The 17,959-nt window shown below is 43.6% G+C and overlaps 1 protein-coding gene across 8 annotated transcripts in view; it reads left to right on the top strand.

Moving 5' to 3' along the window:
* The window catches only part of ANKRD29 (ankyrin repeat domain 29), a 41,804-nt gene extending 24,127 nt beyond the window's left edge, over positions 1-17,677 (top strand). For 7 of the 8 annotated variants that reach the window (XM_059894857.1, XM_059894853.1, XM_059894855.1 and 4 more), the window contains 4 exons: positions 6,720-6,818; positions 8,431-8,526; positions 11,105-11,203; positions 16,449-17,677. In XM_059894857.1, coding sequence (XP_059750840.1) covers positions 6,720-6,818; positions 8,431-8,526; positions 11,105-11,203; positions 16,449-16,532 — 378 coding nt within the window. In that variant the 3' untranslated portion in view covers positions 16,533-17,677. The remainder of the gene's footprint in view (positions 1-6,719; positions 6,819-8,430; positions 8,527-11,104; positions 11,204-16,448) is intronic. The other variant, XM_059894854.1, reaches the window with a different exon arrangement.
* Positions 17,678-17,959: the final 282 nt, after the last annotated feature.

Below are 17,959 nucleotides of genomic sequence, written 5' to 3'. Positions count from 1 at the left end.
TTCAGACTTTAGAAATCCAAGTGCATAAGGAACCTGAGAAAAGAAAGCCTTTGGGCAAAGTGGATTGGAGGTCAGGAATCCTGAGTTTTAGATCCAACTCTACCACTAACTAGCTGTGGGGTTTTGAACAAGTAAATGAACCTCTCTGGACCTCTGTTATGTTATCTGAAAATTAGAAGGCTGGACAAAATGATCCTGATAATATCTTCAAGTTCCCAAATTTTGATAATTGTTTTATTCAATGTTCAATCTGTATTTCTTGAGCACGTGTCATGTGACAGACACTGCTATGAATATAAGATCATAATTTGAGAATTTTAAAGATGTTCTTAGGTTTGGATGGCCCCAGTAATACTCCTGGGAAAGGATGCTTTTAGAAAAAAATAGCACTTCCATACCTGCCAGTGTTGACATTTGGGAATTGGAATTTAGTATTTTCTTGTTGGTCCTTATTTTGAAATCATTGATTGATTCTGAATCAGAAGTTTCATTTTTGAAAATTAATGAAAGGAATTTATTTTAGATTGCTTAAGTTTGATTTGGAGGCCATTATTGAGGGTACCACTGTGAATTTAGAAATGAGAGATTATCAAGATGGTCAAGTCTCTCTGTACATCTGGCACTTCAAAAACTCTGGTTGTAAAGATGCATTATTTGTACGCCTAAGGTGCTGTTTGTAAAACACCAAGTTGACATGAGAGATCATATTTCAAATGTTGCCTGAATTATGTCCATTTAACCCTAAATTGAGTCATGTGATGGCATTAAAGCCAAGAAGTTAAAGAGTAAGCCAGCAGTGCCGTGGTAGCCGCAACACACCGCAGCTGTATTTCATCCCTCAGGAGTGAGGATAACCTGGGCAAAGTGGGCAACCCAGCCTGGGAACGGGAGGAGCCCACCCTTGGGTCAAGGAGCAAGTGACGTGCCTTTCCAACAACTGCATCTAATGCAACTGTTTGGAATTGTGAGTGTCCAGATCTGAAAAGATTGTTATTTAGGGAGAGGTATTTTATAAAATAAGAATTGCTTTAGGGGGGAAAAGCGATGAAATTTTTCCTTTTCATAGAGTGCAGTAACCCCTTTGTACCCTCACACCATAATCTTTTTACTACCACAAGCTTATAGTTAAAGGTGATCTAGCCAGGTCAGACTAGTCCAAGTTCTGTCTTCTGTAAAAGAGTAAACTTTGCAAGTTTAATTCCATTCCAAGAAAACAAGAAGTGTCAGAAATACAGCAAAAGTGATATCAACCCCTGCTACCTTTGTCACAAGTTATGAAGAGGTTAAAAAAAAAAGTCTAATTAAAAGTTTCCATTAAAATGGCCTGTACATGGTAGACGGTTATATAGGTAGGACATTTGGAAGCCAATGTTTTATTCTGAAATCTCAGCTGACACACTGAATCATTGTCAGAAAATTCTTGAATTTACAAAATAAGGACAAGGATATTTGCCTGGTTTAATTTCTTAATATTTTTAGATAAATCTGATTTCTAATTTTTGCTTCGCCATTCCAAGGATTCCTGACATTTTATGGTACACTGTGCCAGGATGTGAATGAAGCTGCATTGAAATTATTCAGCTAACATTTGATCTGAGCTTCAGGGAACCTGAACAGTAGTAGGAATGACTTTTCCTTGTAATTCTATCACTGAAGAACTAACTGAAAACCTTCTTAGTACTCTTCTAGAAGGAATCATATGCATAAAGCAAGCCATAGGCAGATTTTGGAATGACTAATTTCTTTTTTTTTCTTCTTTCTTTTTAATTTTTTATATCTGGAAAGACTAAATTACTGTTTTGAAACGTGAAAAATATCCCTTCTAAGCTGTCCTGAATAAAGAGGTCAAGAGTCACAGACATAATTGAAATCCACAGTCATTTAAAACTTCATTTTCAGTTCTTTCTATGTGTCCTCACCAATTAGAGTTGATATGACTCAAACCTTTTTAATCACTAGCTGAGATGGCTAATTAGTCTGTTTTCCTACCAACAAAATGCTTTGACGTATACTTTTCCCAACTCAACTCACGCAGCCCATTAACATGATGCTTTTATGGAGTGGCGAAGGTCGGGCTCTGTTTACCTGGGGCTGAGGTTGGCCTGTCATCACTCATCTCTGTCTAGTCCTCTTAATATGCTGATCAGCGTTTCTTTGAAGCCTGACCGAAACGCCATCTCATAAAGTACCTTCTCTATCAGAAGCCTTGGTTTGGACTCGTATGCAGAGATGCTGGGACCCAGACAGTATCCTTTCTCCCAGGTTGTAAGCTTGGAGGGCAACCCAGTGGTGGGCAATGGGCAACACAGAGTCAGCAGATGGGTGCAGTATCCTGAGGGTTCCGAGAAGGGAGCAGACCACAGTAGGGAGACCCTGCTGCTTGCATGCCCTCTACTCTCAGAAAAGCCGTGTTGACCGCCAGAGGGCACCCCGTGGCCTGGGCAGAGTGCCCATAAGTCCTGGAAGGCCGCAGGGCATGGTGATCAGCGACTGGGAACTGGAAAAAGGCTCTGATACAGCGCGGGCTCCTGAGCAGGACAGGAGGATTCTAAGAGCCAGCTAGGAAGCCAGAGCCAGGTCTCGGGGCTGCGACTGCGGATGGGGGAAGTGAGCAACTTGGTAGTTACAGGGATATGGATAAGAAAAAGAAACACAGGCCCAGTTTTGCTTATGAACTGTATGACCTTGAACAAATCGCTTTCTCTCCCTGAATCTCATTTTTTTTCAACTGTAAAACCATGATAACAATGGTACCTTTGCTATAGGAATACTGTGAGAATTAAAAAAAATAAATAATCCCTGCAAAACTCTTCATGCAGTGGCCAGTATAAACCGAGTACCTAGTAAATGTTAGGTATGGTATTATCATTTCTATTCCATCCAGGCCTTCCTGGAATAGAAAACCCGTCAGAAATCAAGGCTGCTCTCTTTCCCTCGTAAGCCAAGTTGTCTCTGTCATCTCAAAGTCCCTTCTTTCCTCTCTTTCTCTCTCCCTACTCCTTTCCATTTTGATCAGCTTCCTCTGCCTTCGTATCTTGTATGCGGTCCCCAAGTTTACAGGTCAGACCCCCAGGCTCTTGGCGTAGCCATGTCACTGTCGCAGCTCATCCCTGCCCTCCAGGCCACAGTGGCCTGGCTGGCCTGCCCATCCTCAGTCTCATCACTTGTGGCTGGGAGAATGGTTCAGGGTGTGGGCAACGCAGGCATCTAGTGACATCTTTTACAGATTCATTTGCTGGACCAAGGACACAGAGTAGAGGGACCCAGTACTGAGAAATGGGCTCCAGGGCCGGTAGCAAAGGTGTCTCCATATTGAACCCCCTGTGTTACTGATGAGGTTCCTTATAATCTCTTGAACCCCCAACTTAGAATAGAATTGGTCCTCAGCACTTGCTGTCTGGCTCGAGCCTGCAGGTGAAGTAGCCTAAGTATAGGTACTGGAAGGCAGTAGAAGCAAAGAGCTAGTGCCACTTAATATACTTATTGCCATGGGAGAGAATGGCTTTATGGTTTATATTCTTTTCTCTAAATCATCTTTAGGAGCCTAAATAAGACCAAATAAAATTTAGTCTCTAATACAAGTCACATCATATACTCCATCTCATGCTGTGACCTCTCTATAAAAATATATTAGAGGAGACTTGAAAATATTATCTCAAATGGAATGAGGGAATAACAGAGCTGGAAGAAACTGCAAAAGTCCCCTATTTAACCATCCATCAGGTACTAGAAGCTGATTGGTAATCAGCCACTGTCAAACCTCTCCAGGCGTGGGGAACTCATTACTACCTCATCAGCTCATTCAGTCTTTAACCAGCCCTCCTTATCATTCCTTTCTTACATTGAGCCAGTGTACCACTTGGTATGCAAAATCAGTCTAAATTTTTTTCCGCTTGTCATGCACACAGATAGTAAACAACAGCTGTCATAACCCCGGTGAATCCCATCTTCTTCAAGCTAAATGTTCTATTTCTTTAAAAAAAAAGTGCGGCTGAGATTGTAACTTCTACTTCATGACAATTTCTTTGATTTAATATACTTTAAAACTGTATATTTTTGTCAAGAAGTATTTTAAAACTTACATAAATATTTTCAGATGTTTTTCCTACTCCGATTCTCTCCAAAGCTCTACAAAAAAGAAGCTAGATCGACTTAATTGCCCTCATTTTTATTATGAAGCCATCTTCACAATGAAGATTCTGACTATTGTAATAGAAGGAAAATATATGACAAAGCAGAAATTGAGGTGTACGGAAGAGGAAAACCTCTCCTCTTCACAAACTAGATAAACAACTGATAAGTAATTGGATCTGACAAGAGTTCTCTAATTCACATTCAACTTCCTGGGTTCAAAACTCAGCTTTGGAGAAGTAAGCACCAGCAAGGAAATACACAGGCTTCCCCCAAATCTCATTTTCCCAATCGTTCCTACCTGCTCTATCAGTTATCTCACAGGGTAACTGGGAGAATCAAATTAAATAAAGCACATGGAATGCTTTGTAGACAAAAGTACAAATTAAATTACTCACTGTTTTTCATGATAAATAATATTCAGATCCATTTTCTAAGCATCTGTTGGCCACTCCTCGTGCTTAGCACATTTCTGTATGTTTTCTCCTTCTCAAATATCTCTGTGAGGCTAATGTTTTCGCAGAAAGGGACAATGAGGCAGAGGGATTTCCCTAAGTTCTCACAACCAGGAAGTGGTGACTTCTTTTTCCACCTACTGTGACTATTGCAATTAAGGTGATAACATTTGATAAAATATCGAAACATTACTGTTATGATATTAATAGTTGTTGCTAAATAGCACCTCTCAGCACTTTCCCACATGTTAGTGTCAATTAATAGAATTTAACTAAAAACAACCAAACCCTTGGAAAGCACAGGGAACAGCCTGCTGGCTGCCTTTCCTCGCCTGCCCTCTGGCGGCGATGACAAAGAACAGATGAACCCAGAGCGGGCAGGAGGGGAAAGTGCATCCGCACCTGAGCCCAGGAAAATCCTCTGTGGAGCCCAGACTCTCTGTCTGGTCTCCCGGGGCCCTGCCCACAGCCCTTGGGCTGTAGCCAGCTGGATTTCCCCCAGATCATTCTAGGCTCCTGATTTGCCATCACCCCACCCAAAAGTCTTGGTCCTCTGTCCCGTTGCCAGGACAGCAGTGGGCAGTGACCCTGTGCCTGCTGCAGGTGGTACACTGGAGCTGAAATGATATCCTCCAGCAGAAAGTGAAACTTTAGCTTCTGTACCTGAATCATCTTGCTCTTCAGCCCGCAGTCCCACTGATGAATAATTCAGTCTTATCTGACTAAGGCAGTCTCTTTGGGTCCCATTGCCTTAATTGCGTTTGAGGTTAAGGTTAGTCAGTTCTGGGTTCTCCCTCTTCCTGACCTTCTCTCCAGGTGACCCAAGTTCTCAGAGGTCAGACTATCACCCTGGCATTGGAGTTGGGGTGGGGATGCTCGTGTCTGCTCCTTGTGCTGGCTTGTCAGCCTCCCTGGTCCCTGAGCATCCTGCATTGGTCCCCGAAGGTGCAGCTGGTCCACCATATGCAGGCCCTGCCGTCATCTATGTCCCTGACGTCCCGTGGCCTTATCTCCCCAACCCCGGCTTACTCCAGGCCGCTGTTTAGCCAGCACTTCTGATTTCCCGCAGGCAGGCAGGCAGGGACTCTTGGGGGGATGTGGGCCTGGGGTATTGGGGGCGTGTCCAACATGGGTCCAGCCGGCTCCCACGGCCGTTTCTCTTCTACCTGTGAGGTACCAGCCAAGCGCAGAGCTCCTTAGGGGGCTTGCAGTGTTCCTGCGTTTCATTCCAAGTACAGGAGAAAATCCTTTTTTCGTATCTGGAATTCACTCTAATTTATCTGGGTGTTTCTAGCACCCTAGCTTACCCAACCCAGATTCAACCCAGAGCAGGAGGAAAACATAGACACTCATGACCCTGCCTCCCCCATCGCTCTCTAGTGCCTCCCTTCTGCACTAGAAGAGTTTTCTAGTTTCCTTTCTGTCCAGCAGGAACCACCCTCCTTCCTGTCAACTCCTTCTCTGTCCCTTGGATGTTTCACCTCTTCTTCTCTGGAGCAACATACCTCAGCTTCATGGCCCAGTGTTCACAGAAAAAGGGTCACTGGGCACATAATACACAGCAAGTTTTACCAAAACTATCAATCTGCTGTAGCTGGGCACTGTGCAGCAGCCCCCAGAAGACACAGTATCACATCCTGCATAAAATTATGGTGCCTGAGAATGACATGGCTTGGGGGGATTCTGGACGCAAGAGCAGAGTGGGAGCAATGTCTTTAGCTTTCTGACCCTCAGACCGGCCTCAGAGGAAGTCGCCCCCTCTCCTGTAGGAATGAGGGGGCCCACGAAGCAGGGTGTGTTGTGAGAACCCACCCGTAAAGCAAACAGCCAGAGTCTGGGCAAAAATCAGGACAGGCTGGCCTCTCCCCGGGTTTGTCGAATTTGGTTCTGCTTGGTATACCTGCAACACAGCCGCTTCCCACGCGTGTCCCCTGGAGCCCCGCGGCACTCTCGGCCGTGAAAGGTCCTGCCGTGCAATGGCTTTTATAAGCCAAGATCTGAACCCAAGTAGTCCGGGCACTGCCAAATGCCAGCGTACTTACGTGGGTTAGAATCACCCTCGTCGTGGGCCGTTGGGAGCCCTCCCGGGGGCGTAACCCGCCGGTCCGTGGATGCTGTGTCCTCTCCCCGCAGGACGGCACGGCGCCGCTGTGGATCGCGTCGCAGATGGGCCACAGCGAGGTGGTACGGGTCATGCTGCTGCGCGGAGCCGACCGCGACGCCGCCCGCCACGTGAGTGCGAGGACCGCCGCGCGCGCGGGCTCGGATGGGGACGCCTTCCACTGAAGCCTTCACCTCCGAGTTTAACTCAGCCGAAACGTGCGGAGGAGACGCAGCTTTATTCTGTCTCTTCCTCACCGGGGTTGTCTCCCAACCTCCTCCTGCTCTTCAGCAGGAAAACAAGGGAAAGGTCTGAATCCGTTGAAACCTAGCAACTGCTGCTCAGTCCCTCTAAGGGGAAAATGTTGAATTCCCTGAGATCCTCCTCCCCCTGGGCTGACCTCTGGATGACCCGGGAGGACCAGGTAGGAGTCTCAGGCCTCGGCTGCCCTTGGGGATGTGTCCCCCAGCGGCTGCTGGTCTGCCTGGCGCTGCGCCTCCTGTTGGCCTCCAGGCCACAGTGCAGCTGGCTCGAGGGGTCTGTGGTTTGGGGTCCTCAGTGCCCCGGCTCCCCGAGCTGCAGACCCCCACACCACATCCCCCATCGGCCTCCACTTCGCCTCTGTTGGGGTGACTTCATTTTTTTTTTTTTTTTTTTTTTTTTTACAGTATCTGGCCTTTTTGCCCTTAATATTACCCTTGCCTGTGTGACCCCGTCCACTCTCCAAGTCTGAGCCCACAAAGGGGAAAACCAAAAGACACATTCCTGACCACTTCTCTGTCCTCTCTCCCACTCTCTCTTTTTTCTTTCCCACAATCTCTGAAGTCAGAAAGGAAAAACCCTCTATTCTCATCTTCCTCCTGATTCCAGCTAAACCTTTAGAGCAGCCTGGGGTGTTTCCTTTACTACAGGAGAACTCTGTGAGCAAAATCCTCCAAATACAGAAATTGATGCGTGAAAGTAGGAGAAAGGGGGAATTGGAAAAATCTCTTCTCAGGCCAGAAAAGGATGACAGAGCTTAATATTAATTTTTGAACTTGTCTTTGCATTCTTTTTTAACAGATTTCAATCTATCCCCTTCCTACTCTCCCCCCATCACCACTACCACAGGCAGGCAGGTACCCAGGAGAGACTAGAGCAAGGCTGTATACACGGGAAGGCAAAAAGAAAAGCAATTTAAAATTTTAAAACAGTAGATACAGTTCAACAATTATTTAAATCATTAAAAACAGTTCAACTGGGAATTCCCTGGCGGTCCAGAGGTTAGGACTCCGCACTTTTACTGCCGAGGGTGCAGGTTCAATCCTTGGCAGGAAACTAAGATCCCACAAGCCGCACAGTGAAAAAAACTTTAAAAAAAAACAGTTCAACAATTAATTTCTAAGTCATGAACTGCAGAGAATGCCTCTTTAGTCCATCTATGTTCTAAAAATATCCTCCTGAAATTCCCCTTGTTCCTGTACCCAATATTCTAAGGGACTAGAAGACCATGAATTCCCAGATGGCAGGGATCGAAGATAATGTAATAAGTCACATATTTTGTCTGGTGTCCTTTCATGTAGAATTAACTGTTTAATATGCTCTAAAATGATTTTAGATTAAGAGACATTGCAGGCCTGTGCTTTAGTTTACACATTTTGCCTCCTTCTGACAAGCACATTCCCAGTTCTCAACCAACATTTTATTATTATCCAACACACACATATGTTAATAATCAACTTTTCTTTTTCTCTCTCTGTAAAGGATGGTACAACAGCATTACTGAAAGCAGCCAACAAAGGGTATAATGATGTTATAAAAGAGTTGCTGAAATTCTCACCCACCCTCGGTATTTTGAAGGTAAGACCTACGGAGAAAATTTTACCACCCTGTAAAAGAGAGAGGTTAGAAATTTAAGAAGTCCACACTGGGGACTGCAGTAGAATCTGGGTACCATTTGCATGGTTAGTTGTATTCCTGAGAGAACATGCCTACAACTTGTCCATGTTAGAGATTCCTGGGCACTGGTAGAAATGGGAAGGTAATAAAAAGAGTGAACCGGAGTCTGTAGGTACCTAGTTTTCTAGGGGGAAAAAAAAATTAAACAATTGTACTGAAATTGCTAAATTGGAAATCACCCATATTGATATATCATTGGAAGATTTGTGAAATCCTCCACAAATGAAACACGTGATTTGTGTCCCAGAAAACATGAGGGATAGGAACTCACATTCCTTCTCTTCATTATCTGGGGCAAAGAACCACATTGTTACCTTAGGTGGAATGAAATAAGCCTCAAACATCTGGACACGTCAGAGAATGTGTCATTCTGGAGAGCTGCGTCTTCCAGAAAACAGAGCCCCAAAACTCCTTTTTTAAGTTGTAATCATTTTGGATTAAAATATTTCTCAACTAGAGTATCTACCAGAGATTGGCAGTCTTTTTCAATAAAGGACCAGGTAGCAAATATTTTAGGCTTTGTGGGCCATACAGTCTGTGTTGGAACCGCTCCACTCAGCCATTGCAGAAAGCAAGCAGTCATAGAAAATACGGCAACAGCCAATTGTGGCCGCATCCAATCAGATTTATTTATGGATGTTGTATTTCTAAAATTTTATATTTTTACGTGTCACACAATAGTCTTCTTTTTTAAATTTTTAAAATGCTGAGCTCATCAGGATGTAGAAAAACAAGTGGGGCAGGGGGAGGGGGGAGCTAGATTTGTGCTGCGGGCTGTAGTTTGCTGACTCCTGGTATATGCTCTAGTGTTTTGTTAAATAGAGGATACCAAACCTGTCCTAAACTTGGGACAGTAGTTTAGCACTTTTTTGGATTTATTGATGTATCTGAAGTCTACTTGCCCTTCGGATGCCTTCTGTCTGATCTTTGTGTGTTTAGGCTCCGTTGTTGCTGTCAGCTGATACGGAGCTGCTGTTGGTGTGCCTTTCTCTCTTGCCCCAGTGAGCTAATTCTAATCTTCCATGAGCTTGCGAGTCAAAAAAGCTGTACTTTGTACTCGTAAAAATTGTTTGGAAAGTAAGAATAAAGTCTGTGAAAATGAATTCTCTATGAATAAAAGAAACTAGCTTCAGAAATGGACTTCGTAATATCTAGTCGTGTTGCAGACGGCTCTTTTTTGGCCTGGTTTTTCATTTATTTATTTATTTTTGGCTGTGTTGGGTCTTCGGTTCGTGCGAGGGCTTTCTCTAGTTGCGACAAGCGGAGGCCACTCTTCATCACTGTGCGGGGACCTCTCTTCATCGCGGTGCGCGGGCCTTTCACTATCGCGGCCCCTCCAGTTACGGGGCACAGGCTCCAGACGCGCAGGCTCAGTAGTTGTGGCTCACGGGCCCAGCTGCTCCGTGGCATGTGGGATCTTCCCAGACCAGGGCTTGAACCTGTGTCCCCTGCATTAGCAGGCAGATTCTCAACCGCTGCGCCACCAGGGAAGCCCATTGGCTTGGTTTTTTATTCTTAGCCACACTGCACTTTGGCAACACTGATAAGTCGGTTAAGATTTTGATAAGTGAAATATTACCAGATTACTGTATTGCCGCACATGGCAAACATGGTAAAGCAAACAGGGAAAACGGCTACTTTGCTGGAGTTTTTCTCTGGGTATGAAATTTAACGTGCCTACAAGATCAGAAAGTGTTTTACGTATATATATGAAGTAGTTAATTTGAAAACTAAGCTTGCATTTAGATACTATTCACAGACATATTTACCTTCTAGAACAGATGTCTTGTGACTGCCCATCGTTCTTATATTGGGTTTGTTATATTCTCTTTTCCCCTTCCAGAATCCAGCTACATGCTGCACATAGCTGCTTCCTTATGTCAATAACTATTTGCAGTAAATTCCATAAAATGTCAGCAACCTATCCACTAGACCGCTCAGTACCCAGAAATGCTTCAACTCAAGGCTGGGGTCGGAGGTGGTCCTCAACGCACCTACTCTTACTCTTAAGCCGTGTAGCTCCCAGTCGCTCTCCTGCCCACCTGCGCGTGTGGAGCGTGTACAGTTGGGTTGACAACTCGGCCCGTAGGTGAGCAGGCTGTTCCTCCAGCCTTGCAGAAGTGTGCTCACCAAAAGCACAAAGACCTTAAGGAAAAAAAATGTTTGACGTAGCATTGTTGTTTTTCCCACAGCAAGTTCTGATGCCTCTACAACAGACCAAGTGAGCATGAAGTCATGTACACGCTGGGCAGATGCCTTATTTCACTTGCAAAAGGTTATTGGCAATATTTATACTGACTGTACACGGTGTCCCTGAGGACACTGTACTAGGTGCCGATGTGACTTGGAAAAGGGAAGATAAGGATGAGCAAGGCTCTAGCATTACAGTCTCATCAGGCAGGCTGGTCCGTGAGGAAAGCCAAGCCGTGTGCTGATGCCTGTGAGCTCTCTCCTGACACACACTGTCCTTTTCTCCTAGAACGGGACCTCGGCACTCCACGTGGCCGTGCTCAGCGGAAATATTAAGGCAGTCGCGCTGCTCCTGGAAGCAGGGGCAGACCCAGCCCTGAGAAACAAGGTACCGTCTTAGTCATCTTTTCCCTCCATCGGGCGCCTGTGCAAAGAGATAAGGCAGCGTCTGCTGAAGCCAAGACAGCATCTCTGGCTCCAGTCACTATCCTCATCCTTGGGCATAGTAAGGGCATAAAATGTTGTCATTATAGGTTATGAGTGAGCAGTACATTTGGACCCAGAGGAGTATACTAAAACCCCTATATTATCAATGATTTTCAGGTAACAGTGGGGCGGGGGTAGGGGGCAGTAGTTGTGGGGAGTAAGGTTATAAGTATTCTCTCATCAGAGAAGTGTCCTAAAAATGTCAGCGTTCCGGTAGTTTAATCACCATCCTCCGTGAGTTGGATACTGGTACCTTGAGAATTGCCTGTGCTCTATTTGGTGACCTCATGGGGAAGATGTTGCTTTTTATATTGTTAACAGGACTTTGCCCCACAGTTCCAAAACCAACCCATATTTTTTTTAATTGAAGTATAGTTGAGCAAAACCAACCCATATTTTTTTATAGCTCAAAATTTTTCTTAGTTTTCAATTAAGCCAAACTTGGAGATGGGAGGATGCCCAGTAAAAAATGACTGTCATTGTATTTCCTCCTACTCAACATCTGCATAAGCAGTCACATGTAGAGACTGGGGGTGGGAGAGTAGCCTAGGAAAGGTCTAGAGGAAGCACACTGAAACTACTGACTTTTGAAGGAGGAAGTATGGTGGGGACTTATAAACAGGGGAGAGTATGAAAAGCAACTTTCACTTTATACTTATATAGTGTTTGAATTTTTATAAGCATCTATTACTGTGTTAGATTTGATTAATAATAAAACCAAAATCAGATAACATTTCATGATATTTTTAAAAGAAACCATTAAGAAGTGCAATTAGACAACATGCCAAGAGCCGCTTTTTCTCATTCCACTTAGCACGTGGAATTATTACTTCCCCTGTCCCTACCATTGAACTGCTTGAAGACAACACTTCTGTTTATTTCTTCCTGAGATACACGGGTTTGTCTTCCATTAGCTGGTCTGGCTGTGTGATAAGCCCGCTGAAATCACAATTGCTCTCTTCTCTTTGCACCTTGGACACAGATGTCCTAAAAAGATCAGTCTTCGTTGCTAAGCCACCCGGTACTGAATTAAGGCAGTTTCTTTACATAGAAACTGAAAGATGCAATTCCTTGTGTGTCTCGTGGAATCTCAGCAATAATGGTTATGGGGAATTTCCAGTGACCAAAATGCTGGTCTTTGGAGTGTCTGTGTAGCTGCCTGTGTTGGAGTTTCATCCTGCAGAAGCCCTTGGAGAGCCGGGAGTAGCTGCCAGGAAGCTGCCGGCCTGCACGCCAGGCAGCCCGTAGAAGCCAAGCTCTTCAGAGGCAGCTGCAGAAGCAAGGGTGTTGGGATTCCAGCAGCCACTCAGGACTCTTGAGGGGGTATCCTTGACCTTTATTCATTCATCCAACAAACACTTATTGAGTGCCTGCTAGATGCCATGCACTGTGCTGTGAACATTGTCTCTGGGGAGATAATAGTGAAAGAGATTCACATAGTGTCTGTCTTCATGGGGCTCAGAGTTTACTGGGGAATAAAGATAATTAAACAAGCAATTGCAACACACAGTGACAAGGGCTGTCAGCAGGAAGTGAAGAATGCTATCGAAGGCTTCCTGGAGAGAGTCACTTTTCAGCTAGTACAGAAGCACCCTTCTGCTCTAGGGGCTCCAGGACTTCTGCGCTGGGGCAGATGCCAGAGGAGACGGTACCCAATGGCCCAGTACCTCTCCCCACCCTGTAGCTATCCCCATGGGTGTGGGGATCCCATGTTCCTGATACCCCCAACTGAGGACTCAGAACACATCTTCTCCCAGGAGCAGTGGGGACAGAGAGTGGTGTGATGCTGTGGGTCGTGAGTATGGACCTATGGTCCTGATCCATAATGAATAAGATGGCCTTTAGGGGCTAGCCTGGGCGCTAGCCATCGTAACCTGGGCAACTTGAGAATTCGGTGGGGACCCTCCTGGGAGAGGAGGAGTGAGACCAGGTTTTTAAAACTATATGGCTGACACACAGAACAGTGATGTGATTGACTGAAACAACACAGTTTGAGAGTATAAAGCTTATTTTAATGGTAATGGATATGGACATTCATGGAGATGGTCACCACACTGTAACTTAACAAGCTTGTAGACAGAGGTGCAGCTTCTTAGATCCACTCCTCTTCCTGACTGTAGAGGATCCTCTGGCTACCTGCCAGCCTGTCACCAAGGACCAGTAACCGATGCAAAACAGTTAGTTCTTCCTGAGGGTACTCTGAGACTGGATGGCGCTCAGGTCCGTTCTCCAGGGGCATTATTCTCAGCCCCAGGCATTAGGCCTGTACAACATCTGCTCCTGCAGGAACTAAGCTAATACTAGAATTAACCCCACAGAGGGGTCTCTGGTCTAAAGCAGCATCGAATAGCACCTCTTGTTAGAGTCAGTCCAGCACCAGCATCAAGGGTCCTTTGGGTGGGCAGGGGTGCAGCTGCGGGACATGCTGCACCGCAGGCCACTGTGGCAAACTCATCATTCCCAGCAAGTGAGGTCCCAGCCAGTAGGTGGGGGTCAGGGAGCAGGAGCCAGCCTAGAAGGTAGGGATTGCAGGAGCTTCACCTAAGATCAGGGTTTCAGATAGAGCAGCCGGGGTTCCACGTTTAACTGCAGGGAAAAAAGAAACTACATCCAAGTTCTCTCCCTGATTTGGTTGCCTTTCTACCCTTTAATTGCCTCCCCTGAATTCCCAAGAACATCCTTTTATTCATCTGTAACAACTGTTCTCAAAGTGTGGTCCGTGGACCCTTGGGGTGTCCTCAAAACCCTTTCAAGGGTTCTAATAGGTCAAAACAATATTCTTAATAATATAGAGACACTATTTGCCCTTTTTCACTGTGCTGACATTTGCCGTAATGGTGCAAAGGCAATGGCGGATGAAACTGTTGGCACCTTAACACACATCAAAGCAGGGTCACAAACTGTAGTGGCAAACGATTTTACAAACCTCTAAGTTATTTTACACGTTGTAGATTATTTTATAAAAATACCAGTTTTACCTAAGAATGTCTTTGATGAAGCAGTAAACAATTTTAATTTTATGAAACCTTGACCCTTGCTGTATGTCTTTTTACTCTGTAACAAAATTCGAAGTTTGCACCAAGCACTTCTGCTGTAGGCCGAAGCACATGGTTGTCTCAGGGAAAGCACTTGAGCAATTGTTTGAATTGCAAAGGGAGCCAGCCACTTTCTGAGGGGAGCTCCACTTTTACTTGAAAGAACGGACTTGTATCCATCACATGAGCCTGACAGCTTCCCGATACCTGTAGCTTTTCTGATGAATCAGTGATAATATTAATGAATGATGTGAGCTTTGAGGATTGTATAATGAAATGTGTCAACATTTGGAAGATCTGCATAACTCCGTGAGCTACTGTTTTCTAAATGGCCGGTACATGATGTTACAAACATGCATAGGTAAAAAATCCACCTGCAGATAGATAGACCTATGGATTTTAATGCAACAGAGTAGAAAAATTCATTGATGTGGTTTCAAATTCCACATGGCAATTTAGATTTAAGATAATTGATTGGATACAGAAGCAGATATAAGAATCCAATTGTCTTCTTTTAAGCTACACAGTAAAGAAATATGCAAAACTGTTAACAGTGCTACACTTCTAACTTTTTTGTTTTTGAAAATTTAGTTCTTTTTCATAAATATGTTATTTATGTTAACCTGTAATGGGTTTATTTTATTTTATTTTTTAAATTTATTTATTTATTTTTGGCTGTGTTGGGTCTTCGTTTCTGTGCGAGGGCTTTCTCTAGTTGCGGCAAGCGGGGGGCCACTCTTCATTGCGGTGCGCGGGCCTCACACTATCGCGGCCTCTCTTGTTGTGGAGCACAGGCTCCAGATGCGCAGGCTCAGTAGTCGTGGCACACGGGCTTAGTTGCTCCGCGGCACGTGGGATCTTCCCAGACCAGGGCTCGAACCCATGTCCCCTGCATTGGCAGGCGGATTCTCAACCACTGCGCCACCAGGGAAGCCCCGGGTTTATTATTTTTAATGAATTAATAAATATACTTAAATTTTTTTCAGTTTTCATTTTTAATTAGTTAGAAACAAAAGCTCTTTGGGGTCCTCAATAATTTTTAAGAGTGTACAAAAGTCCTGAGACTAAAAAGTTCGGGAACCATTGCCCTATAATGTCTATTTCTTAAGATAGGGACTCGCTCACAAAGTAAACACTTACAGAATGTGTCTCAGCAGCACTGTGGAAGGAAAGGACATAGAGTGAGGCTGGATCAGGTGGAGTGTCGGGCCACTGAAGCTGTTCTTCCCCATGTGTCTTATGCTCTGGATGTTTCCTAACTCTGCCTTCTCATCAAAAGATGAGTCTCAAGTCCCTAGCAGACAGACTGCCTTATATAATAAACTAATAAGTTATCAAATCTATTTATTGACAACATACTCGATAAGCTAGGCATTGTGCTGGAAATGAGGATACAGTGATTAATAAGATATGGACCCTGGCCTCCTGGAGATTATAGCCTAGTAAGGGATATGGCTAGATAGAAAAATAACTCTAAAAGACAAATATCATATGACATCACTTACATGTCAAATCTAAAATATGATACAAATGAACTTACTAATAAAACAGAAACAGACTCACAGACATAGAAAACAAACTTATGGTTACTAAAGGGGAAACGGTGGGAAGGATAAATTAGGAGTTTGGGATTAGCAGGTATAAACTACAGATATTAGCAGATATAAGTATATAGTTTACTACTATAAACTATAAAATAAATAAACAATAAGATCCTACTGTAGAGCATGGGGAACCATATTCAATATCTTGTAATAAACCATAATGGAAAAGAACATGAAAAAGAATATATGTATATGTGTTTGTGTGTGTGTGTGTGTGTGTATCTGAATCACTGTGCTGTACCCCTGAAACTAACACAACACTGTAAATCAACTATACTCCAAAAAATTTTAAAAAGAAAAATAACTAACAATGAGATAAGAAAGTAACTGGTGATATTTATATTTAAATATATTTAAAGAAAACCTTTAATGCCTTGATACAAAAGACTGAGTCCAGTGGGGTTTTTCATCAGTGGAGGAGCAAGTGTGGGTCAGGGGCCCCTCTTTGGAGTCCCTGAAACCACACCAACTGTGGGAATTCACTCATGCCTATCTTATCTTCTTTCAGGCCAATGAACTTCCGGCAGAACTAACCAAAAATGAACGTATATTGCATCTCCTCCGAAGTAAAGAAGGACACAGGAAGAGCTAACTTAGTTTCATATTCGACTGAAAGATAGAAACCTTAATCATATTGTCCAAAAAGAAATTGCTTTTCAAATAGTGTTGGAAATTCCTAGAAGAATGAAAACGCCCAGAATGCCCATGCTGGGTCCCTGACCAAGAAGAGGTGTGCTTTGTGCCCTGAGTCAAGAGCAGAGCAACTCAGGGACCCCTTCCTCTCATGTAGTGGGCTTCTCACACTGACCTGTAGCCCCACTCCAGGGGGCCTGGCACGTTAGTGGATTCCACAGAAACTCGTTTTAAACTACATCAACTTGGGTCTTTCAGTTAAACTCTAAGACAGAGTTAAACCCTCTGTCTTAAAAATAGAAACAGAAAGCTTTGTTCCTTTACTGAAAGTCTGACCTTCATTGAATTGGTGCACTTTTGCTTTTATGTTAAATGTATGTGTGCTCAAAGATATGGCTCCATCGTATTTTACATATATATGTATGTCATTCCAGTGTAAAATGTTCCCCTCTATGAATCAATGATGTATAAAGGTATATTATTGAAAAGCCACTTGTGACATTCCACCATGTGCTTTTCAAAGATGGACTGTTGAACTATAAAAAAAAGAAAAATTGTTCATTTTTACCTGGAGTCAATGTTGTAGGTATGATAGGATACAAGTGGCAAATTTGGAGATTCAGAAAATTACAAACCACAAGAAATGTAGGCTTGTCTCTTTGAACCATTACTTTGGGTCTATTGCTGGGAATCTATTTCCTGTGCTGTAACTAAGTAGACTTAATATGATGTGGAATCTTGAGCTTCCAACACCAATTGCTCGATACAATGACTTTGGAGTCCTTGGATAAAATGTGATATAATATGTTGCTATTACTATTGCAGAAGTATAAGTAATAAAAGACTGTTACTAGTATTTAATAAGTGTTCATCTATGCGTGTTTTTGGGCTGATTGATTCCAAGAAAGAAACCTGGGTTTTGTTGAATTATTCCTTTGAGGGGGGTCAAAATTTATACTCAATGCACTTTATAATCAATGGTGTCTAAATGCCTCAGTCAGTGCCTAATTGCACACACAAAAATTAAACCTTCTTTCTATAATCTACCATAATAAACACCGATGGCATTTTGTTATTTAAACACATCTTTAGTTTTCTTGTTCATGTTCTGCTCTGGTTTCCAGCCAATGTTCTATGTTAAGATGGAGGGAAATGTTCTAAACCATTTTTTTTTTTTTTAACCAACTTACAGTGGTACTAAAAGTATTATCTTTATGTCAGTAGATGAATTATAATTTTGAAATTAGAAGATATTCTCTTAAAGTTTGTTATGATGAGTAAAACAATCAATCAACAAAAATCAGCTTATTTTAATCCATGTCACAAGCAAAGCCAGTAATGAGCAACCCACAGGGCCCCCAGAGAGGCCTACAACCTGACCAGCTA

Source organism: Balaenoptera ricei, chromosome 14 (assembly GCF_028023285.1).
Source record: "Balaenoptera ricei isolate mBalRic1 chromosome 14, mBalRic1.hap2, whole genome shotgun sequence".
NCBI classification, from domain to species: domain Eukaryota; kingdom Metazoa; phylum Chordata; class Mammalia; order Artiodactyla; family Balaenopteridae; genus Balaenoptera; species Balaenoptera ricei.
The sequence above is the reverse complement of the archived record's forward strand: the minus strand, read 5'-3'. Positions and strand labels throughout refer to the sequence as shown.